The sequence below is a fragment of the Anoplopoma fimbria genome, chromosome 8 (assembly GCF_027596085.1).
Source record: "Anoplopoma fimbria isolate UVic2021 breed Golden Eagle Sablefish chromosome 8, Afim_UVic_2022, whole genome shotgun sequence".
NCBI lineage: Eukaryota > Metazoa > Chordata > Actinopteri > Perciformes > Anoplopomatidae > Anoplopoma > Anoplopoma fimbria.
The window spans coordinates 9,436,269-9,461,084 of NC_072456.1; the positions used below are offsets into that span (position 1 = coordinate 9,436,269).

A 24,816-nucleotide genomic window follows, 5' to 3' on the forward strand; every position below is an offset into this window, starting at 1 on the left:
TTCATAGTCATATAGTATCTCATTTAAAGTCATAATATAGAATGCAATAGAAACTCAGATAAAATCATAACATTAAATGTAAAAACGTTTTCGTTTAGTATGCCATTTAGAGTAAAAAACTATAAAATAGCAGGCCATAAAAACTATAAAATTATTGTATATTCATAAGACATAAAACAATTTAAAACAACTTATAATACAGTATGCCTTAGAAAAGTCATAGTATAGTATGCCATTATGAGTCATAATATGGCATGTCACATAAGGTCATAGTATAGTATTCTATAAAAAGAAATGTCATAGTATGTGACAAAAATCATAGTATGGTTTTCCATGAAAAGCCATAGTAATATATGCACTATTAAAGTTACAAAAAGTCATAGCGTAGTATGCCGTAAAAAAATAAATAAACCACGACAGCCAGGGGCAGACAAAATGAGGTTTTCTATAGCGTTTCTGGTGCTCAGAAACACAACCATACCAGTACTTCAATTTAAGATTATATTTAATCTATTTTTTTTTTTTTTGTTCAGGCGAGAGAACAAAGTTTTCAATTCAAGGTTACCCGGTGTGAGTAATTGATGAAAGAAATTATCATTTTGAGGGTGAAGTATTCCTTTTGAATACTGAATACTTCCATCCCTTCATGTGACATGACGTGGCTCTGCACAGCCAGTCATCCGATTTATTTGACCTCCTGGTTAAAACTGGGTGGAGCTCAACGCATGACAAATTTGTTAAGAGCATGAGGGAGATACCAATCAGTGAAAATATTTTTTCCAACAAGAATCACACGGCACTGTGCATACGTTATAAACATTTTTATTACAGTATCTGACCAGTCCAAAACTTTTTTTAAATCATCTGTCACACATCTACAAAATCAACACAGGTGTTTATCAGGTTTAGCCTACAAGGCCTCATAACACATCAGTTAGTAAAAGAGAGTGGTAATCAGAAACAGGTAGAGTTCACAGAAACATACCATCTGTCTATTTAAAGCCCCGACATTGCATCCTTTATGGATTATTTTCAAATCAGAGCCAAATCGGGTCACAAAGGTTGGGAATCATTTCATAATTCTGGAGTGTTCCTCTGCCTCCCTATTCTAAAGCCCTTTTTCCTCAGTGTTGTGCTACTTTCTCTTCTACAACAACAGAGCTCTGCTTTATTGTTTAGAGCAAACATATTTCAGGGGAGAGAGATGAAGAGTTTGGAAACAGTCTGGAAAGAAAGAATGTTTGTTAAAAAACTAGACATCAACATCCCGCAATACAAATAATTACTCGCACCAAAGATTCAGTTACATTCAGACTCTTTCTTCATAAATACAACTTGTGAAAACCATGTAATTTCTTGATGACGAAGAAACCATATGGTAGGATAGTTTTTTTTTTTTAACTTTTCTAAATAAAAGGAGCAGTTGAAGAAAAGAAAAGAAAAAAAAAAAAGAAAAGAAAAAATCCCACAATTTCAGATACATGGTTTTTACATTACAAGTTGAAAGTATTCACTCATTTATTGTAAATATTTAAGGTCATGTAAATGTGAAGCTTTTCATCCTTAGTTGTGGCATATTTCTGCAAGTATTTTGTCTGATTTCACACTTAATATTCCACCTACTTATTATCTTCTGCCTCAGATTTGCTTAACGATAACTTTTTAGTTTAGTCCATGTGTAAAGATTCAGAGGTACAGTGTGTGTGCATAGAGAGGACACTCTGTAGTCAACCTAATCAGTGAGGATAATATCCAAAAGCAGCTCGTAAACTAACATTACACCACGTACAGAAACACAGAGGTTTCCAGAGATTCACTGATTCAAACTAATAAAATCAAAAGAAAGAAGTGCATGAACAAACAAAGGTTCCACAATCAACAAAAAGGTAATATTCTAATGTTTGAAAGGCAACTGTACTTATGAAATAATTGTGGTGTTTTCTCACTGGCTGTCACAAAAGTCAAACCCAAACCCATTTCAGGTCAATGGAAATGTTTCGGACTTTCCTAAATGCACATTGGATCCCCAGGGTGAAAGTATTTGTCTAATCCATTCCAGACTGAACCATAATTTCTCCCAACAGATGACTCATGTACCAACTCACATTTTCAGAAATATGAATCAAGTGATGGACACCACTCTCTTTCAGATTGGCTCACTTTCCCTCCGGCTGTCCCAGTAACTAGCTCCGTCTCCTACCTGTCAGTGTTTATTCATGGGTGTGGTTGTTTGTTTGAGTCGGTTTACTCGCTGCTCCCCTCCCCCTCCTCTATCTCCTCTTCCAGTTCGATCAGAGGAGCGTGGCGATTAGCCTGAGAGCCCTCGCTGAAGAAAACCCTCTTGATCACACCTGACTTGGGCGCCCGGATCGTATGCTGAATAGACAAAAAAGAAAACAGAACAATCTTATTACAAACACAGCAGAGGATGTGTGTACCTGTGAAGTAAAAGGTGAGAATGTGTTTTGAGGCAGAGCCAGCAGGAGTCCCTCACCTCCATCTTCATGGCAATCATGACCATCAGAGGGTCTCCTACAGCCACTTTGTCACCGACCTTCACCATCACCTGAACACAATACAACAGGTTGTTTATTTGTCTAAACACAGGACACTTGGGGCTCTCCTCATTCCTCGATTTTGTGTCTCCTCGCTCCTCGATCATTCAGCTTGTGACCCAGAAACCGATCTTAGAGCTCCATCTTGAAGGACGTCCTAATTCTTAAAAAATTCCATCTTGAGTAGCGAGGAGGATTGCTGAAGGAGCTATAAGCAAGGATACAATAATGTATCTTTTGAGGTGATCTTTTTGTCGCCAGTGACATTTAAAAAGAGGTGTAACACAAGAGTTGAATCATTTTAAACCAGAACAAGACTCCATAAATGTTACTGTTGTAATTATCCAAGATGATCAATGTGCGTTCACACTTTCAGCACCTCACTATTTGTGTAGCGCCGTATAAGACGCTGTTCTAACCCCATCCCATAATGACACTTCACCTTGATTATTGCTAATTTTGTTATTGTTGACTCTACAGATAGCCACAAGTGCAATCAATCTTGAATACCTATGTTGAATACACTTCCTGTAAGTCTCTTTGGATAAAAGCGTCTGCTAAATGACTGTAATGTAATGTAAATGTAATCATATATAATATGTCACTTTATTTGTGTACTACCTTTTTTATAGAAACATTTGTAGTGCTTCATACTTTTTTTTATATACACGTTTCTTTCCTCACATTATGCCACATTGTGAATTGATTTAAAAACGCAGCATGGGCGTCAACATGCTCCGAGACCTTTTATTAACACTTGCTTGCTCGACGCCACAAAATCCCAATCTCCTTGAACTTTTGTCTCAGCACCCCTACTGTTATATGTTGTAATAAAGTGATGTGAAAGGATTAAACAAAAAATATTTACAGTACATTATTTAATATGATGACTTAAATCTCTAGAAAAAAACATTTGCAACAGCTAGTTTGGCCTGCAGACAAATTAACAGACTCCTTTGCTTGACAAAAATGAAATTCGCTGCCAATTATAATCAATATGCTAATACAACCAAACTCACCTTCTCTATGGTTCCCGTCATGGGGGCCACTGCTCCACCTTGAGCCCCAGAACCGCTCACACCAGCCAGATACTTGGGCACTGGAACAGACACCTGGGAGCTTCCCTCCTGCAGAAAACATTGTAAAGATGTCAGATGAGATGCTTTAGAAAAGAAACTGACATTTGCCACAACAACAGGTGAAGTGTAGTTTCTGTTACATTTGACTGTGGAAAGCACACAAAATGAACCTGCTTTAAATCAACTATAAACAGGAGAAGCTTACTAATAAACAATACATGGCTGAGCAAATTAGTTCTGCCATTTACTACAGTAAATGAGGAATGAAGATTTTTTTTATTCGTGTTTAGGGAAACACATTTTAACATGCTTCTCCACTATATCAGTGTACTTTTTATTTCACTTTATTTATTTGACAATAGCAGTTATGAGCTACTTCACAGATTGAGATTCAAAATATAAAATATAAATCAACTTATTAACTATGATGTATTATAAACTAGTACATAATTATCAAGTATACAAAGTAGTTAGCTCCACCTTACCAGCTGCAACATTAAAGCGATGAACTATCAATTATTGATAATGTATCAATAATTATAATGCAGTGATATGGACATTATTCTGAAATGGTCTATTTTGTATTATGAGTAGTTTTATATTTTGATGATGGTTTCCAGAATACTGTGATGATGATTTTCACTATTTTCTGCATGGACCAAACAATAAATCTATTAATTAAGAAAATAATCAGCAGAATAATCAAGATGAAAATATTGTTTGCATGCTTAGAGGAAATACTGCCTCTACATTTAACTTAAACTATCATTTTGATTTTAATAGTTTGAATCACAGCTCCCACATTTTCACCCTTTAAAAACAATATATTTCTGTTTCTTGTTACTTTAAGTCAACATACATCCCAGTGCAACCAAGGTGACAGATTGATGACCTCTGCTTCATCGACTTAGGGAACATATAAAAATGCAAATATATGCACTCACCATGGAGAACAGGTGCACTGTGTTGTCCAGAATCACAAGTTTGGGACGAGACTTTATGCCATTGACAGAACAGTGAAGGAATGATGCTCCACCCTCCATCTCCACCTCTCCAGTCACAGTGTACACCTCTTTGTCAATCTGAAAGGAGAAAAGCATTTATGCATTGATTTATGTGACGGAGGCAGACTGTAAATTACTCATTCATCCTTATTTCTTAACCTTAGGGACAAAAGTAAAAAAAAAAAAACTAAAGATCTCGGTACTTTTCTGAGAAAACCAACAACAAATTTCAAAATACAGGACAAACTCCAGCTTACCTGCATTGAGTAGCTGCCATCTTTGTTGTACACAACAACCACATCAACTTCTAAAGACAACAAACACACAAGATGAAAGACATTTGAATTTGTTGCAACCCCGTCTGAACTGAGTCTCTGGTAAAAGGCTGAAATGACAAATCTGTCATTTCAAAGATTAGAGACATTGTTAAACACAGATTTAGAAAAAAAAAAAAAAACGGTTTCTCTGCAGTCCCATCACCTTTGATCCAATTGATCAAAATGCTATATTCGTCGTTTCCTCCTCATTTATTTATCCTACATCTTCCTACACGTTATGGGACGGTCAAAGCTCACCTATGTCTGTTACTTACTTTTGTCTCCCACCTGTAACGTCATGTTTCTGTTGAAAGCAATGTTGCTTCTCCAGCCGCTACTGGACCCGAATGGGGAGAAGGGGTCTGAAAAAAAAATTAAAAAAATAAAATCAAACATATACACTTAGTACAATACCATTTCAAATCAAATGCGCTATAAAAGGGAAATATTTTCCCTCACCACTGGAGGTCTGTGTGAACTCCTGTGTGTGTTTCCTCTCTTGCAGCACAAGGCCCAGTGCTGCCTGGCAGATCGTTTCCCCAGAAGGAGTCTTGGGAGTGGGGAAAAGGTCTGCGTAGTGCTGAGGGATGAAACTGGTGGTCACGTTTCCAGCCTCAAACTCCGGGTGGCTCGAAAGACTCAGCAAGAAGTCAATGTTAGTGTTCAGTCCAACGATCTAAGGACAGAGAGGAAGAAAAGTAAGTTGAGACACACAACTATGAATTTTCCATTGCCATTTTTGCATGTATTTGAATGCTTCACCTACAGGCTTTAAGTTAAGTTAATACTGTAATTGTTTAGTTGCATCAGCGTCACTTGACTGTGTGTGTCTTACATTGTACTGCCGTAAGCAGTACCGCAGCTTCTTTAAGGCAGCAGATCGGTCTTCTCCCCACACCACGAGCTTGGCGATCATTGGATCATAATGTGGCGACACCTCGTCCCCTGAAACCAAAACCGCACGGAGATTAAAACATGCTCACCATGTTTGCATTATTGTTAATTAACTTAATTTGCCCAAACTATTATTATCTCCACAAACTGAAACAGTTGCAGATACAGTTTCTACTTTTTATTTATTGGTGTCAAGTGTAATTGGATAATCATTGATACATCATTTTTCAAAAAGAACTGAAAGATTGAAACATGGAGGAAGACCAGTCAGTGCTGTGCAAGAACTTATTGCTGTGGTTTCTATTTGGCGCTTCCCAGAGACCTTTTTACTTAATTTACTTATTGATCTTTGTTGTGTGTGTGTGTGCGTGTGTGTGCGTGTGCGTGTGTGTGTGAGCCAGCACAGCTATTGTGATACATAATACAATGTCAGAAAGCAGTAAATTGGACACTTGATTCTGTTAAATAAAACATTGAGTGTTGTTACATAAAGAATGTAAAACTATCCATGTAAACACAACCATAGAGTAGACTCCCTACCTTCCCTGACACCAGTCTCTATGCGTGTGTGTTGGTCTGGTGAAGGGGTGGAGAGATGCAGCAGAGGCCCTGCCCCTGGAAGGAAGTCGTTGTTCGGGTCCTCGGCGTAGATGCGAGCCTCAAATGAGTGTCCCCTTAAAATGATGTCATCCTGTAGGAGAGGCAGTCGCTCCCCTGCTGCCACCTGGAGGAGATTTACACCAAGAGTAATCAGTGCAACTGAAATCAAAACTTCTTTTTGTCAAAAGGTAATGTTTTCAACTGGCTGTGAGTATTTCCTGTTTCTTTTCACTCTTTCTCCATCCCTCCTCTCTTACCCTGAGCTGCCACTCCACCAGGTCAGTTCCAGTAATCATCTCAGAGACAGGATGCTCCACCTGCAGCCTGGTGTTCATCTCCATGAAGTAAAAGTTATGCTGGGCGTCCATAATAAACTCAACCGTACCTACACGGGGAGACAAACAATATCATGTCTATATTCTTTGTGTTGTGGCGCTGTGGTGAGGTGTGTTCAGGTGACTGTTTGCGTGTCTCACCTGCTCCTACATAATTGACAGCCTTGGCTGCTTTAACAGCTGCCTCTCCAAGTTTCCTCCGCACCTCAGGACTGATATCAGGCTGAAAAAATACATATAGAAAAAATGTGAAAATACAGTCAACAGGTCACACAATTTATTCAAGTCATAGTAGCCCTAATATCCAGTTTCTGGATTCATTTTTCTGGAATTGTTTTAACAGAAGTTGCCTGAAGTCTGTGAAAAAGTTTTTTCATCTTTTTGTCACCATAGTAGTGAAGGAAAGACACTAGCATGGCAAATGTTGTGGGTTTGGGACAAACAGATTTCCAATTCCTTGTTTGATGTTATTCATAATGAGAATCGTTTAAAACCCAGGGTTGCCAATGTTTTAAAGAAGTCATTTCACAAGACATTTTCAATGGTGTATTTGTATATTTCTGTATACTGGGGTCCCTAAACAGTCTTAGAATTGCACATATGGGGTCTGACTGTTGTGACCTCATGAAACCTCACAATCACAAACTACATACTTTGGGCATTCAGAGGATGTATGGCTTTCCTAGGTATACTGACAGTAAGGGTATTTCTGAGCAGTTTCTGGAACAGAAGTGCTCCACATCCAATCACCAAGAAATGCACATCTTGAAGAAATCTCGAAATGTTAAAATGTGTTTGATATCAAATCACAACATGGATTTTTTTTTAACGGTGTTTCTTAAGATCTTGGTGTCTGAGTGTGGTATTTTTAAGGCATTGTTGACCTTTTTATATTCTCGGGTGGTCCAGATGTGAAAATTTGACACAAAGTATGTGTAACAATTAGAATCAACCCAAAAACTTATGCAACAACAATGGAGCATGGGATGGCTATCATATCCCTTATCACTGTAAACTTTCAACATTTGAATGTTTATTTCAGATTTTTGACTAGCTTTCAGATTATATATACCACTTCTATGTGGCCTGATATGTCCACCTTAAGATCCCTTGCCTCTGATTTAAATGTAGGAATTTCAATTCACTCAAACTTACATACTTAAGTAGTACATGGTCTGATTCGTGCATATTCACAGCAACATTTTACATTTCCTCACCCCTGGTGCTTCCTCTATGATCTTCTGATGTCTTCTTTGGACGCTGCAGTCTCTCTCAAACAGATAGACAGCGTTACCGTGCATGTCCCCGAACACCTGAACCTCCACATGTCTACAGGAGACAGACAGACAGAGAAATAAAATTATTATTTAATCTTCAAATTGAAAAAAGAAGGTGGTAGATATGGCTGGTTGGCAGTAAATATGTGAGTAAGTGTATTCTTATTATTACCTGGGATCCTCTACAAACTTCTCAACCAGCATGACATCGTCATTGAAGGATTTCCTGGCTTCTCGTCTCGCTGATTCCAACTGCTCCAAGAAGTCTGAGTCTGACATTGCAATACGCATCCCCTAAACACACACACACAAGGTTATCCTGTGTTTCCAAAAGTTACTTTGTCAAAATTGTTTAGGCTTTTTTTTCATCCCCTCACCTTGCCCCCTCCTCCGCGGACTGCCTTTATCATCACAGGGTATCCAATCTGGGCAGCCTCTGCTTGCAGCCTCTCATCTGATTGGTCCTCTCCATGGTAGCCACCAATGATTGGCACCCCAGCAGCTGACATGATGTATTTGGATGTGCTGATAAAAGAGAGAAATCAATAAAAGTGAATGTTACATGTTGGTTTTATTGCTTTCCCTAATGTATTTATGTTTCTAATCAACCGTTTCCTGCTGTATTCCATAAATTGTTGCTCCTGCAATCCTCTACTTCCTCCATTGGGATCAATAATAGGAATGTCATGTTAATTAGAAACAAATGGAGGTAAGATATAACTGTATTTGTTTTGTGTTTGCTACCTTTTAATGCCCATGTCTCGGATGGCAGAGGAAGGTGGTCCAATGAAGATGATGCCTTCCTGTTTACACGCCTCCGCAAACTCTGTGTTTTCTGAGAGAAAGCCATAACCAGGGTGGACCGCCTACACACACAAACATCATATTTAAATGTCAAAACCCATTGTTTGATCAATGTCAGAGAAGAATATTCAACATGAAAGACGGTTAAAAAGACCTGAACACTTTAATCTACTATTCCTTTAGAAGCATCATTTCTCTTCCCAAGACTGTCCACAACAAGTAGACTCACATGCGATCCAGACATCTTGGCTACTTCCAAAACTTTCTCCATTGAGAGGTAACTCTGCTGGGAGGGTGGAGGGCCAATGTGGTAGGCTTCATCTGCCTAGAAAAAAAAAAAAGAAACCGACTGTTTTCAATTGAAAACAACTAATACAAGTTTGTAAACTATTAATGACCAGTATGAGAAAACACCACTCAGACAACACGCTCATTCTTCATTGCGTTTGTTAAAGCAGCTGAAGAAAGCAGCAGCCTGAGAAGCAGATGACTTAAAATACTAAATCACAAAGCTATTCGCAAGACAGAACTATCTGGCATCTCACCATGGCCACATGCATGGAGTCTCTGTCTGCATCACTGTACACAGCCACAGAGCGGACGCCCATCTTCTTGGCCGTGCGCATCACACGACACGCAATCTCCCCTCGATTGGCAATCAGCACCTTCTCTATCCTTCCCACACCTGAAAAAGACACAACAGACATTTAACAGCTCTTTCTAAAATGCCTAAAATGTACTTTATAATAGTCGTCACTTCACAAATTAAATAAAAAGCGCAAAAGGGTTTAAAAAGGGGCTTGCGACCATCATTGTCCAAGATCTGTATCAATACAGTTACTAGTGTTTATTCAACACGAATATGCTGATCAAAACAACCACAGCACAGACAATAGTTTGGGATCCAAAGTTTGTTCCAGTCTGATAATATTTATAGTGTCAAATAACACAATAGTCAGATATCTAATCAGCAACTAACTTTTAAATATCACCAAGCAAAATACTAAATATTCTCTGCTTCCAGCTTTTTTAAATGTTGTTTTCCTCTGTTTTATATAAATGAAAAGTGAACATTTTGGGGGGGGTTTTGACTATTTTGAAGAGGAGCGTTTTTGTTTTTTCTTTCACTCACCTCCTGAAACGAGCCTCACGCCTCTTTTGGTCCATGACAAGTTTCTGAGAAGAGGACAGGACAACAATTTCAGTGCCATTCAAATCTCTAAGTGACTGTGAAGGACAGATTGTAGATGGGCGAAATAATCATTAATAAAATAGCACATTCAATAAAATAAAAAAACAAGCAAAAGCCAGCCCATATAACTGAGCTGAATGTGATACCCAGTGAAGGCTGGTCGCACAGGTTTATACACACACAACAGTGTGCAGGTTGTGCCAACAACATTAGCCATGCTAGCTGACAGGTTGCTACCGATATTTAACCTTGCTCAGCCTTTACCCGACTTATTCGCTCGCAAAACGGCGAAAAATCAAGTAATCAACACGTTGGTACTGAGGGGACAAATGACGTGGTACTGTCCTGTACAGCCACGACGACAAGCAGCAGATCAAATACAATGTTATGGTTTACAAGGCTGCACAAGTACATCTGCGAAGTCAGCTCAGACGTGAATTATTGTTGCAAACTTTAGCTGTCGGCTAACGTTAAACATAACCTGGTCGGGGGGGAGATCACAACCTGTTTTCACACGAAACCATAACAGATACGTGACGCTGTCATGTACTCACTGTGCACATGTCCTCAGACTCTGCAGAGTTGGAAAACTCAGGATAACTGCAGCCATAGCTCCCAGCTGCTGAGGCTAGCTGCTAGCTAGCTAAATCACTGAATGAGCAGCTGAGGAGGAAAAGGCGAAGTGGTAATTTACCAAACAGCGCATCCACCGGGGGTTCAACACAAACTGCAGTAAAACACTTAACTTGAGCCACACAGATATATATTTGGGGCCTTCAATTCCTACACTCGCACTAATAAACACTGCCACACACTTGTAAATATCTGCATTATCATTTATGACCTTTCCAAGGACTCGTAGTATCGAGTAGCCAATGAGGAGGAGGGATATGGAGGCGGGACGAAGAAGCGGCAGTGACCATAAGTCACCAGCAGAGGGCATCGTTTCTCTGTCAAACAGGAAGGGACTTACAGTTAGTAAAGGAAAATAATAATAATAATAATAATAATAATAATAATAATAATAATAATAATAATAATAATAATAATAATAATAAAAAAATAAAACTCATTCCATTTTATTTTTAAAATAATTGACTATAAAGTACAAAGAAAATTTGTAGAAAACAATAACAATCTAACATTCACACTGGTTAAACTACAATCGTACTGATTGTAGTTTAACCAGTTTTACCTTTGTAGTTTAAAACAAAATATCATTATTATTTTATTCAAAAAATGTATAAAGGGATAAATGGTAATGAAGCTACAAAACTTCATTTTGCAAATACTTTAGGGTTAAGAGTTCTATTATGATAAATCACACAACACAATAAGTGTAAGTCGGTTTAATTTATGTTGATAGTGAAATTAAAGGCTTTATAATACATTTTTAGCCCACTTCCCTTTATCAAATAGATGTTGAATATGCAACAAATCAGAGTATCACATAACAAACATGTTTCATTGAAAGCAGAATTAAAGATAGAAAATAATGATAATGATATTTAAAAAAAATAATAAAGAATATTCAAATAAATGTAACACAATGTTCTCAGGAATATTTATAATATAATTATAATTACAACCTTTTTTTAATTAATTTTAATAAGTACAGTAGCAAAAACGAATCTTCGAGTTAAGAAGAGCAATTTTGAAGCTTTTTGTAACAGTCACTAAGTATGACATATTCTATCAGATTGACTAAATCTCCATCCAGTTTCACATCGTGCTCAGAGCCTCTCGTATCCTTCTCTGTGGCGGTCTCTGATAAACAGGAAGGTCAGCACAGCCATCAGAATGAGACCCACCACTGTGGCCCCGGCGATGATGGGGAAAACTCGTTTGTTAAAGTCGGGCCAACACTCAACCTCTGTAACATTCAACAGGAAGAGAGCAAAATGCAGAAGCAGAAAGAGGACAATGATTAAAAAAAATGAGGACTTAATTTTAATTAGAAACATGAGGAACCTCTTATCTGATCAAGCTACATTTTAAGCAGTTTGTGTACACACACTTATCACTTTAATTTTATTCTTGTTTTATGTGTTTTCATTTGGCAGAAAGCTGCAGTGCAGAGATAGGTCCACTGGCTATTGTCTTCCATCATTTATAGATTGTGCACAGTAGCACTAAACCATTGGCTTTAGTTTCAGGACACTTACTTTTCTGCAGCAGATACACACTGGTCTTAAATAGTCCAATAGGACAAAAGGTTATCACACAATCTGATGCTCTAAAGTTTCATCCTGAAAAATGGGAAGTTTTGTAGTATATCCAGACAGGTTAATCTTCTATATCGATAAAAAGGGTCCCCAAACAGGCTTTCCCATCAGAATTTATTTATGCCATCAAACTCCCTGTTTCTGGCACAGATGTCTGAGATAAATAATGACAATAAAACCTTATGTAAATCATAGATTGCAATCATTGTTTTATAGCTTCCTGTCTAAGAGATTTCCCATGGCAAAATGAACGCCCTACGGGACTGTGTAGAAGCCCTGGGAGAAGCTTAACAGCGTGGTAAGTTCCTTATATCTATAGCTATCAGTGAGTTTAATAGACAACAACATGATCTGATCCAGAAGGGAAAACAAGCCCATATAAATCAGAAAATGTATGTATGTTTATGCATGAAAAACCTTGCAAAGTTGGTGCTCATATTCATTTATTTGTTCATGTGCTTTACTTGGTATTAACACCAGAGAGGAAGCACAGACCCGACTGTTGTGTTTAGCTGAAGGTGTAGAGAGTAATCTGTCCTGTAAAGAAAGTCCAGTGTTACTTTTACCCACTATTGTGAATTTGGCCCTAGTCTTCCCAAACAATAATATTTAGCACAGTTTCCGCAGCTTCTAAATATGATTATAATCCTAGATCTACTAGAGCATTATAAAACCACGAACACAAAGTCAAATTTGTGGAGCAGACTTAATTAACCCCGCTGTAATTAACATCACTGAACCCAAATTATTAACTCGGTCACCTATTCCATACTGTCCTATTGGCAGAGTGAAGGCCTGCATCTGCAGAGGAACCAACTTGATCCTCAGCTCTGACGACGTCCAAAGCAGTTGCTCAGATTGGCACTTGAAGCTCTGTCCATTACCTGCTGCGAACAGCTTTTCATCAGCCAATGAACCCGAGTAAGTCTTGTCTGGGAAGAAGAGGATGTAAGACAGCGACAGTAACATTAATTGTGTTCGCAGGTTTTTGTTCTTATTTTTCTCTCTCCATGTGGTCTTACTTGCACATCCTTGGCAGACAGGCAGAGGAGACACATGGGCAGTGAGCTTGTCAATGTAGAAAATACTTTCTTCCTGGAAAAAAAATACAATCTGGCTCATTCAGAAATTCATTCAATTTGTAACAGATATTTTCCAAACAAACATTATTTATTTTGTTGTGAACTTTTTGATCTGGATGTGAAACTATAAGACACATTGATGCTCTGTGCAAATATATTGTGTTCCTATGACATCTTGACATAGCTGAATTTCCCACCATGAGACGATTAAACAGTTAATGAAGTTTTTGTTTGCTGTACTTCTGATGACACAGTTTCAAAGCCTTTTTTGCTGTTGATGGAGGAAGCCTTTATTTCTCATCTCATTATTAATCATAATGGCTGAATCTCTGAACATTCAGGGCTTCAAACTGATAGGTTTGATTCTTATTATAATCAGGGCACTTTCATGTAAATCTAAACGTTTATCTGGTGACAGAAATACAGTATTAATCGTGAACAATATGAGTGATTTTCCTTTTGTACCCTCAACTTTAGAATAAATGTGTATAAGATGAAGATGAAGTTTGTTGTTAAATGTGTTGTACCTTTCTGAAGGTGAACTGCAGACTGGCAGCATTGTCTGGCAGCGTGAGGGAGAGAACAGCAGCTTCTTTGTCACAGTAACCACTGGTCCTGACTCTGGAGGGGTCCAAGTTGAAATACCAGGTCTTCTGAATGCACACAGGAGAGAAACATTACTTCATGTCACTAGACAGTGTCCCAAGTCAGTGTCTCTTCTCGCTATATTGTTTCACTTTTGACAAAATGTGACTGTTTAAACACTCATCACTGAGAGTATTAACTTACATGTAAATATGTATTAGAGTACACACATCTTTTATCTATTTAAAGGATCTGATGGTCATTTTAGATTTTTGCAGTTTGAACAGTGAAACAAACTTGTAACACTTATAAAGACATGCTGACTAAAACCACAATGAGCAAAGAGTGCTGAATAACATAGATACACACTAAGGCACACAAATTAACAACCCTTACAGATGCAAACACACACACTGTCACACACACACACACACACACACACACACACACACACACACACACACACACACACACACACACACACACACACACACACACACACACACACACACACACACACACACACACACACACACACACACACACACACACACACACACACACACACACACACAGTGCTGAGCCAGTCCCAGCTCTAACCTTCTTTTCGATGACAATGTACTCTGCTCCGATGGTGGCTTTGACGCAAGGTTTCCCAACAAGGTTTTTCAGCATGTAGGTCCCTGTACACACACACACACACACACAGACACACAGACACACACACACACACACACACACACACACACACACACACACACACACACACACACACACACACACACACACACACACACACACACACACACCCACACACATATTACCACACGGCAAATTGGACATGTGTATGTGTAACTTCTAAATATGTTTGTCACACTTAACATTTTTCCCCAATACATAATGACTGTGTTGTTGCAGCCAACAGAGCTCAACCTTTTTTTTCATTACTTGTTTTTACTGTCCTATAAAACTGTAATTGTAATGTAAAACTGATCTTTAAACTAAATTAGATATGCCTTAAAATGCAAGTTATCAAACTGTAGTGAAGATAATGAATGAATTATCTCAGGAATACAACTAGCTTTAGGTACTTGTGATGTTGGGCTTGTAGCTGCATGTATGCATGTACAGTTTTTATGCTATCGTGAAACGTCATCTTTCAAATTGTGTGTATTTCTTTTAACCTTTATTATTTATTAAAGTTAAGTTTGTTGAAATTCTTACAGACACCTGTATATTGTTGCTAGAATATTGATTCCATCACAACTCATGTCATTCTTTTAACATCTTTGCAAATCCTTTTTACAGTAAATGTATATATATTTATGATGAATGTGTACCAATTGGAGGAACGGACTCAAAGGGCTTCAACACCGGCTGGTATATCTGGGCCTCAGAGGGCAGCTCAGAGTCAGAGGCAGGCTGGATGGACCTGTCATCTCCCTGGAGGTGGACACCTGGTGGAGGAAGAGACTCTCATTGTCTGTTTATCGCCTGACTTTTCTGTATTGATTCATAAAAATCAATTAGACCCAGTGTACACAGCAGATTACACATTTAGATAAATTCCCAGAGACCAAGAAATCAGCCAGCACTCTGACATGCTGGAATAGAACCATCAGGCCTCAGGTTTTCTGTTTGTGTCAATAACTGCATTGTAATTTGATTGAAAACAACTTTAATCTGATATATTCACCATTGGAGAGAATAAAAGAGTGTATTTTGACACAGGGTGACTCTAACTTAATGAAGGAAGCTTGGACTAGCCATAGTTTATATTGTAACTTTCCTATAAAATGTGCTTTTATTTATATTATGTGGTACTAGTTTACACCCAGTAAACCTGGTGCTTTTTAGTATTGGCAGGATTTGGGTGACAGGGTGGTTGTCCACTTGATTATCCAGCCAGCTTTAACAGAATCTTGCAAACAGCGGATGTTGGAAAAAGTGTACAGACAAAGCAAAAATCACATCTAAGATTATTTTGACAGCTTTGCCCATTTTGCACCATGAGCATTTATTTTTCTGATATGTAATTATATAGTAAAAATAATTCTGTGTAGTCCTCGGACTAGAGTTAACACTAATTATATCAAGTTATCACAATTTGAGTAATTTGATAATGGCTCATAATAAAATACAGCAAAATGCCACAGCTGATGCAAAACTTTTGTTTTCCACTTTTTTTTCTTTAACTAACTTAATTTCCAATATATTTGATCATGAATAAGCAGATGTAGTGGTGGCAATGCTATACTAAAAATGAAACAATGATCATGTGATATATCATCGGTTTGCATAGACCACTGAAGACCACTAAAGCAACGATCACTGTGACGAGAGGAAACCAGAACAGCGTCATTCATGACACAGAGCAGATAGGACTTATACCAAACGTGCAAAGAAAAACGAAGGTGAAACTGCATTAAGAAGACCAAACTGTCAAAGATAAAATAATAAATAATCATCAGACATGTCCAAATCACAGGTTCACTCCCATCATTATAGACCTCCTTGCAAGTTTGCACATAATTACAGACTTGATTAAATGTAATTTGGTGCTGCATGGCATCATGTTAGTTTACTTGTATTTTAATTTAGGTTTTTCATTTTTGGGGCAAAGACTTTTGGTGATAAAGGTGTGGAAACCTTTCACAATTCATCTTAAAGTCTCCTAATACTGAACTGAGTTAAAGAAAAAAGACAGAAAACAGAAGAATTATTGGATTAAGATTAAGATTTGGATGTTATCAAACTTACCCGAAATAACAGCAGCCAGGAAGAAAAGAAACCATCCTCCTGTTTGACCCCTTTGCATCATATTCAATAAAGAAAAGAATAGAATAGAGTCGACTTGTGCTCGAACATGAGTGCAGTATGAGTACTCCAGCTGTGGTTTGGACACCTTGATACCTAAATGAGCTGTGCAGAGGAAGTGAATCGTCACAGAAGGCTTTGAACTGACACCTCAAATGGTAACTTCATGTCAGTTAAACAGACAAACTGTGTAGCCTCTCAGCCTGTTGCTGAATCAGAGACTACTCCAGACGTAACTTAAACTTTATGTGTTTAATGAGTGATCACTGGTTGAAAAAAAGAAGTGAAGAAAAGCAGGCCATATCGTGCTTAGGGTCAAGTTAGAGACAACTAACTTGTTTGACATTAAAAACCTCCTCACCAGAGCCAATAGCTACACAGAGTCATTGGTTTCTCTTCAGATCAGGGTCAACACTGGTAGGTGATTTTCAAGACCACCAAACAAAACATCCATTTCAATGTATGCTAAGCTAACCTGCTGTTGGCTGTCCTTAACTTCATATTTTACGGACACATATGAGAGCTGTATCAATCTCTCATCCAGCTCTGCAGCAAGAAAATGAATTTTGACAATTTCCTAAAAATCATGAACTATTCCTCCAAACATAGAGCAATTTATTTACCTTTTTTTATGTTAATATTGATACATAATTCATTTAAAGAAAAAAACAAGGATTAGAGGAAATTATTCCTTTCCTGCATCTTGCGGATACCCAGACTTTAGTTTGATGCCGATGTTGGGAACCACTCTCTTACGGGGTTTATACTTAACACTGTGGTGTCAAATAGTTCAGGATGTCTAAGTGCATGTGTGACCACAAGAGGGCAGAAAAATGATCATATAAGTCTGCTCTAGATTTTGACACAATCATATTTCTTCTTCCTAAACAGTCTCAAAATTAAAGGTTTGCTTTGTATCTATCTCTATAGGGCTGTATGATAAAGCTAAAGTGGCTCCTTAAGTGAAACAGAGCCAATGATCAGCCAGGGACACTATATTTTTGTATGTTGTCATCAGCTGACAGGTGAGTTGACCTCATTGTACTTGATGAACTCGCCGTAAACCTGTACAGTAACTGCACAAAGACAAAGCAAACACAATATCTGTATGATACATCTATATGGAGTGTAACATCTGAGCACATTTCACCTCATTTCACAGAGGAGCAGTGGGGAAATCAAAGTGGTTAAGGCCAAAGGTCGACAGGGACAAAGTACCAGTTAAAACACACAAAACACTCAGCGAGCAAACACACACAGTCACACACACACACACACACACACACACACACACACACACACACACACACACACACACACACACACACACACACACACACACACACAGTAGCCCCTAACCACGTAGAGTTGGATTTTTTCTGCTACCTTACACTATACTTTGTGTGGTTTCATTTGTGTGTATGTGAGTTGAGGTAGGAGAGTGTTTGCTCTTTCAAAGTCACTAATGTATGAAGTTAGTACATCTCTTTACATGCTCTCCTCTCTTTCTCTCTATGATACTGTTGTATTGACTTGGCAGGTAGGAGGGTAAACAAAAGAGCAAACCTTTACTCTCCTTTTACCAACTGAGCGTTTTGAGCATTAATGTGTGTGTGTGTGTGTGTGTGTGTGTGTGTGTGTGTGTGTGTGTGTGTGTGTGTGTGTGTGTGTGTGTGTGTGTGTTTGTGTGTTTGTGTGTGTGTGTGTGTGTGTGTGTGTGTGTGTGTGTGTGTGTGTGTGTGTGTGTGTGTGTTTGTGTGTGTGTGTTTGTGTGTCCTCGGTGCCCTCCTGTCCCCTGTGTATGTGTCTATCAGTGAGTCATCATTTTTCTCAGCATTCCAACCCACAGTTTTAGGAGAACTTCACTCAGTCGTCCATCCCTATGTGGAGAGGAGTCAAATCTTTCCTCTTTCAGTCCGACAGCATCAACAGCAGGCTTCTACCTTTAAAATCTGTAAGTACTGTATCACCATCACTGATAAACTGTGGCTGAACGTGTTCATCAACTGGCTTGACATTTGCCATTTATTTCCCTTGTAGCAGAGCAGATCTAAACTTCAATCAGACGATGAGGAGCAGTGTGGGGCTATGTGTGCTGGGCCTGCTGTGCCTCCACAGATCAGTCTTTGGGCAGGTAAAGAGAAAGTATCAGAAATCATTACATTTTACTGTTTTTCTGGGATTAAAACCCAGATTGTAGAAAAGACGAAATATTAGACTGCTAAGGATTACAGCAGTGGTGGAAGAATTCAGGATATTGACTGAAGTAAAATAATTAAACCTAAACTTAAAATAGTCCATATCAAGTAAAAGTCCTGCATTTAAAACTTGAATTAAACAAAAGAACAGAACTACAAGCAAAATGTAGTTAAAGTATCAAAAATAAAAGTACTCGTAATGCAATGTGACCATTATCACATTGAATTATCATGAAAGCAGCTTTTTAATGTAGCTTTGGGCTAAATGTTGAACTAATTTACAAATATGCATCATATATTTTGATTTGAAAAGTAACCAGTAGCTATCAGATAAATATATGTAAAAAGGTCAATATTTACTTCTAAAATTAAGAGAATAAAGTTGAATAAAATAAGTAAATATCTAGTTTCTGAAAATTGTACTGAAGGACAGTACTTTTACATTTTACTTATTTCCAACACTGGTTTACAAATATGTATTTATCTGACATTTGTCCACATATTTGGATCATTATATGCCATGCTTGCTTTGTCTTTTATTTCAGTAATCTCCGCTTGCTCTGTATTGGAAGAAGCGCTCAGGTCTCTTACTCCAGTAAAAGTAACAATGCCACAGCATGAAAAAACTCCATTCTTCATCTAAAGTCTTATTTCAGTAGAAGTAGGAAATAATTGTGAGCACAAGATACACAAAAGTATTAAAAGTAAAGGTACTCATTACGCTGCAGAACTGCTCACACATTATCATTATCATACATATATATATATATTAATGTGTATATATTATTAAAGCTTTAACATGTATGAAGCCTTTTAATGTTGTAGTTAAGTTAACCTACCTCATACAATTGTAAAGTAACTTTAGCTGTAAAGATAAATGTAGTGGAATAAAAAGTAGGCTACAATATATTTCCCTCTGTAATATAGTTGAGTAGAAGTACAAAGTAGCAGCAGAAAAGTTTACTTGAGTAAACGTACTTTGTTACTTACCACCACTACTTGTTTCAGGTTGTATGTACTTATGAGCTGCCAGAAGAGTATTTTTACCCTTCTCAGATGGTTTCATTCAAAATATTCACTTCACGTCTTAGAAAAGTCATACCTCATGTCGTGCAGCAGAAATACATTTTCCTCTGTTTCTTCCTTTCTGGGAGGCATTGGATGTTCAGCCCGGCGTCCTGATCTTCTGTGACGACGCATCTGTGGAGACGGCCGTCAACAGCGCTGTGAACAAGTTCAACGAGAGGTTGAGCACCGGACACAAGCTGGCCCTCTTTCAGATACTAACAGCTAGTAAGGTACAGTGACTGCAAAAAAGATACGGCTTTCTGTTTATTCACCTGACCTGCTTTGTGTCAAGATACATTCTGAGTACCCTTAATGCTGCAACTGATATCCTGATAATTATAAAGTTTCAGAGTGTTTTTAAATACTGTGGGTCATTTTAAGGAATGCTTACTTTTACATCAGTGCATTATTGTTGCATTGCTTGTTGACTGTTGTGGCTACTCATATACATTCATTGTCAGACCTGTAAAAGGGGGACTAGTATCCAGGTAAACAGGAACACAGTGCTTCTTTTCACTGAATTCACTGTATGAGGAAGTTAGAGACCTGATGTAATTTGTCAATACTTCAGATGATTGTTCCACACGTCTCATTTCTGAGCTGAAACTGGACGGTGATGAATCAAGAGGAACTAAGGCTGTGGGATGGTTACCAATAAATTCTAGGAAAAGATGTTTAGACACTTTAACCTCTGGTACACACTGATTGTGTGTGTGTGTGTGTGTGTGTGTGTGTGTGTGTGTGTGTGTGTGTGTGTGTGTGTGTGTGTGTGTGTGTGTGTGTGTGTGTGTGTGTGTGTGTGTGTGCGTGCGTGCATGCGTGTGTCTACAGTCAGAGAATGGCTCCGACTCGGTGTACTCACTAAAGTTCACCGGTAGGAGGAGTGACTGTCAAGCTGGGAGCAGCAAACCCTGGAGAGACTGCGACTATCTATCTTATGGACACAAGGTAACCTAATAATGATAAGATGAAAAACACCTGCAGATATTCAAAACAGGCCTCAATTGATGTCTGTGGAGAATACATTGGTAATAATCTCAAATGTAAATTCTTAAACTAAGCTGAGAGGAGATTGTATTGCTTAAAGGTGGTAACAATATTTGAAGTAAAGGCTTTGATTATACAGTAATTAATAACATGACTCATAACCCTAACATAATCTATACTGCTATTTTCCCAGGAGCCGTTTTCATGCAGTGCCACTGTCTACATGACAGAGACTGATGCAGACACTAAGCAGGTGGATTGCCTGCACAGTGAGTAAAAACAAACCCAGCATCGGATTAATTATTTTTTACAGTTATGTCACAAGTGGCCTATAACCAGCAGAATAAGCTTCAAGTTCTTTCCTGGCTCTCTCAAAAAGTAACAAGCTATTAACCAACATCTCTAAATCTCAATAATTATCGAGTTAAATCTTGTTGAATCTGTACAAAAACTCAAGTGAACCTCCAGTAAAACCACAATTTACAATAAAATCTAAACTAAGCCTGTAAATATAACGTATAAGTCCAGAAAGTCTGAATACAACTTGAAGCCTTTTGATTTACTCTTCTCATGTTTCCTGCATTGTGAAACAATCTGGGACACTTAGGAGACAAGTGATTTTTTTCTTTTCCAGAAACTTGAACAGAATTTAAAAAGGAAGAGTCTTTCAAAATGCTCTCAATAAGTGAGATTATTTTAAGTAACTTCTTCAATTTGGGACTTCATTAAAGATGCTATCCAGGTAGCTCATTTATACTTATTAATTCTCTTGTCATGTGATGCCTCCACTGGGGAAATTGGCCCTTCAAGTCTCATCCCATATAATCATTAACCAGTAGAATCCGAGGTTTTTGCAGATCTTCCAAGCTTGATATGATTATATATGGGGAGTTTTTTTACAGCTGGAATCTCTGGTCAACCAAGAGTATCATATTTCTCATTAAGAAAACAGTGAGTCATTGAGAAAAATGCACACTTTGTTTGCGCAGAGCGAACAGAGGGGGCAGATTGTGTAATATATCAACACTATGTGCCGATATGGAGAAAGCAATATTAACTTATCACACCATAAAAGGCAGTTACATTCTAGACTTTAATCTGTTTACCTAACCAGCCCACTGTCAGCTGTTTTTTTTCTATTCAGCTTCCAAAATGTTTTGCAGCTTTGGAAAAAATAATTTGTGTACTGACATAGTTTTTATCGGCTTTAGTGGGATCTTGCATTCAAGAAAAACAAGTTGTGTGGTGTAAAACCCAAGGTTTAAGAATAGGTTGAAAATTTGGTGCCAACGTTACAACCGCATTTTTCTTTACTGAAGGTTATTGACATCGCTGCAAGCAGCACTTCTGGGCACCAAGCAATCTTCCCATTTGAGATGGGCACTGAACTAGAATAAATTATCTATATAACATATATAAGGTGACCATAGAGTAAATGTCCTGAGCCATTACTATCTGCTGTCTCCTCATTCTTTTTTTTTTTTTTTTTACTTTTCATCAATCTTGCTCCTCTCCAGACGATGCCGTCATTCCAGATAAAGCGGCCTGTTTGGGCTGCCCTGTGGAGATCGATGGGAACGCAGATGACCTTAAGACGCCTCTACTTTTCTCCATCTCCAAGTATAACTCCATGTCCGACTCTACTCACTTGTTCAACCTGCACAGAGTCGGCTACGCCACTAGACAGGTAGAGACTGGGTGATGAGAAGAGAGTGGAAGTTGGAAAAATGTCAGACGTTTCTTTTACTGTCTGTATGTATCCGTGTAGGTGGTTGCCGGTTTCAGGTACAAGCTGAGGTTTGATATGAAGAGGACTACCTGCGCCAAGGCTGAACACAAAGACATCAATGATCTGTGTGTCCCTGATGATGAGAATATGGTAAACAAGAAAACAAAACATATTTCAGCCGACACAATGTGATCCAGGCTTATTTTGACCTGATGTGTCTCTCTGTCTGTGTTTGTGTGTGCAGGAGTTCGCTAACTGTAACTCCACAGTGGATGTAGCACCATGGAGATTCGAATCCCCACAGGCCCATATAAATTGCGAAGCAGGGCTACTTTCTCCCTCGGTGAGCCTCACTTTTTACAAGATGGTCAACCACAAGAAAATTGTGCCTTTTTCAGAAGTCCAATAAAGAGCACAACAGACACTGATGATACACGCAGATCTCTAACTCTATTGTTTTTAAAAAGTGCTGTATTATTAAGTTTTACTTGACAGCTCTCATTTCTAAAAGCATATGAGGAAAGAACTTCCAATTTAAATATCCAGCACACGACATCATCATTATTCTAGTCATGTTTCTGGATGCCTGTCCAAGTATCCAATATTCACTTTTATTTTGTCCCTGTTTTGTTCTTTCCAAGAAAATATTTTATATGAAGTGGTCTTCACCAGTTGGTTTGTTAACTTTTGTGAGTTAGTCCTTTTCAGACTTTACCTTAGTAAATAGGAGGTCATTAGAATGACTCTAAACTGCTCAAATGATGGATTGTTATGTCGAAGGTGAAATGTTGACATTTAAGTCTGTTTATGTTCCAAACAAAATACAACATGCTGAGTAAAGAAGCAAGAAGTATGACAGTTTTAACAGCTAAAAAAGTATTAATAAAATAGATAAAGAGAGCATCACAATGTAAAATCAGTTGTTAGCACAATTTTTTCCATTTTACTGCAAATATTAAGAGATTGTCTACACTAAACTTTCACTAGGAAAGGTCTTTCTGACCTTTCTAAATGTTGATTTTAAGTGTCTTACGGTATTATTTTCTTCAGTTGTTCACCAGGCGTCGTCCCGCTGGCTGGTCTCCACTCAGGAACATTCTGTTTGAAGTTACCTCCTCCTCCACATCTCCACCTCCATCTTCAGTGCCGCCCACCAAAGCTTCAGTCAAAAAAGAATCCTCTGAGGAGGACACCACAGCCTCCAAGCTGACGACCCCTCCAGATGTGGCCTCAGAAGATGTGATTGCCAGCCTCTTCCACTGCCCATCCAAGCCCTGGAAACCTTTCAATCCGGTCGATTCTGCAGCTCCTACGAAGGCGGCCACAGAGGAGGCCCCCCTACCGCCCTCAGCAGACGGGACCTTCATGGATACAGACCTGATTGCATAAATGTATCCTAAAGGGAACCACATTTACATTCAAAATAATCTCACTTGCCAAACTCTCTCAACCGATGTATTTTGTTTATTTTGTAGACCTCTCTTATACTAGGTTGCATTGTTTTTGGAGGAGACGTCAGGGGTGTAATGCAGATTTAAAACACAAAAGGGTTAAGTTAATAAAATAACCAGTTAAGTGATAAAACCTATTTTCTTTTTGGTCCTGTAACTCCTCGGAAAGCACTGGAAAAAAGGACTGAAATGATTACAGAGCTCTAGACTGTTAGCAAATGAATTGCTGTTTGAGGGAAAACTGGTGTCAGTGTCTTTTGAGTAAATTTGAAGTAATGAGTGATATAGTCGTTTTGGTTCATAAGAGAGGTGAAAGAATTGAAAAAAGTACATTGGAAATCTGTCATTCTCAAAATGGAAACAAACAATCCAAAATAAAATATAGCTATGTTATGTGTGCTGGTTTTCTGTGCAAATATAAATGCAGCTCACCAGAGTGCTTTTCTTTATTTCAACATTTCCTGTACTCACCTACTTTGACATGGACAAAAAACTATCCAGCTCTGTTTAATTACAAGGTACAGAGTTGATACTGTTTCCCCCGAACGGTGTAATATGAATATTCATTGGCTCAAACAATCCGTCTGAACTTTTAATATTGTTGTTCCTTAAAAGGA

The 24,816-nt window shown here is 38.2% G+C and overlaps 3 protein-coding genes across 6 annotated transcripts; 1 reads left to right on the forward strand and 2 right to left on the reverse strand.

The window, feature by feature from the left end:
* Positions 1-815: 815 nt before the first annotated feature.
* mccc1 (methylcrotonyl-CoA carboxylase subunit) lies at positions 816-10,872 on the reverse strand. The gene is made up of 19 exons (XM_054602498.1): positions 10,612-10,872; positions 9,998-10,041; positions 9,411-9,550; positions 9,095-9,190; positions 8,806-8,927; positions 8,439-8,586; positions 8,234-8,355; positions 8,002-8,113; positions 6,926-7,007; positions 6,707-6,834; positions 6,390-6,573; positions 5,791-5,900; positions 5,415-5,631; positions 5,231-5,317; positions 4,896-4,945; positions 4,579-4,716; positions 3,575-3,682; positions 2,495-2,566; positions 816-2,376 (listed from the first exon to the last, which is right to left on the reverse strand). Exons 1-19 carry the CDS (start codon positions 10,665-10,667, stop codon positions 2,245-2,247), a joined length of 2,148 nt encoding a protein of 715 aa, XP_054458473.1. The 5' UTR covers positions 10,668-10,872; the 3' UTR covers positions 816-2,244.
* Positions 10,873-11,407: 535 nt separating this feature from the next.
* On the reverse strand, positions 11,408-20,157 carry LOC129094818 (lysosome-associated membrane glycoprotein 3). 3 transcript variants are annotated; one of them, XM_054603093.1, is made up of 8 exons: positions 20,067-20,146; positions 16,710-16,759; positions 15,290-15,406; positions 14,550-14,632; positions 13,892-14,017; positions 13,305-13,377; positions 13,044-13,214; positions 11,408-11,930 (listed from the first exon to the last, which is right to left on the reverse strand). In XM_054603093.1, the coding sequence occupies exons 1-8, from the start codon at positions 20,120-20,122 to the stop codon at positions 11,791-11,793; spliced, it is 816 nt and encodes a 271-aa protein (XP_054459068.1). In that variant the 5' UTR covers positions 20,123-20,146; the 3' UTR covers positions 11,408-11,790. The 3 variants fall into 3 exon arrangements, with proteins under 3 accessions (XP_054459068.1, XP_054459067.1, XP_054459066.1); XM_054603092.1 differs by having other exon boundaries at positions 13,044-13,377; positions 16,710-16,871; positions 20,067-20,157; XM_054603091.1 differs by having other exon boundaries at positions 13,044-13,377.
* Positions 18,610-24,592, forward strand: kng1 (kininogen 1). Of its 2 annotated transcripts, none has more exons than XM_054603090.1 (9): positions 18,610-18,720; positions 18,810-18,900; positions 20,119-20,262; positions 20,864-20,980; positions 21,213-21,288; positions 22,537-22,706; positions 22,788-22,898; positions 22,993-23,091; positions 23,799-24,592. In XM_054603090.1, the coding sequence occupies exons 2-9, from the start codon at positions 18,835-18,837 to the stop codon at positions 24,135-24,137; spliced, it is 1,122 nt and encodes a 373-aa protein (XP_054459065.1). In that variant the 5' UTR covers positions 18,610-18,720; positions 18,810-18,834; the 3' UTR covers positions 24,138-24,592. The 2 variants fall into 2 exon arrangements, with proteins under 2 accessions (XP_054459065.1, XP_054459064.1); XM_054603089.1 differs by having other exon boundaries at positions 18,611-18,720; positions 18,807-18,900.
* Positions 24,593-24,816: the final 224 nt, after the last annotated feature.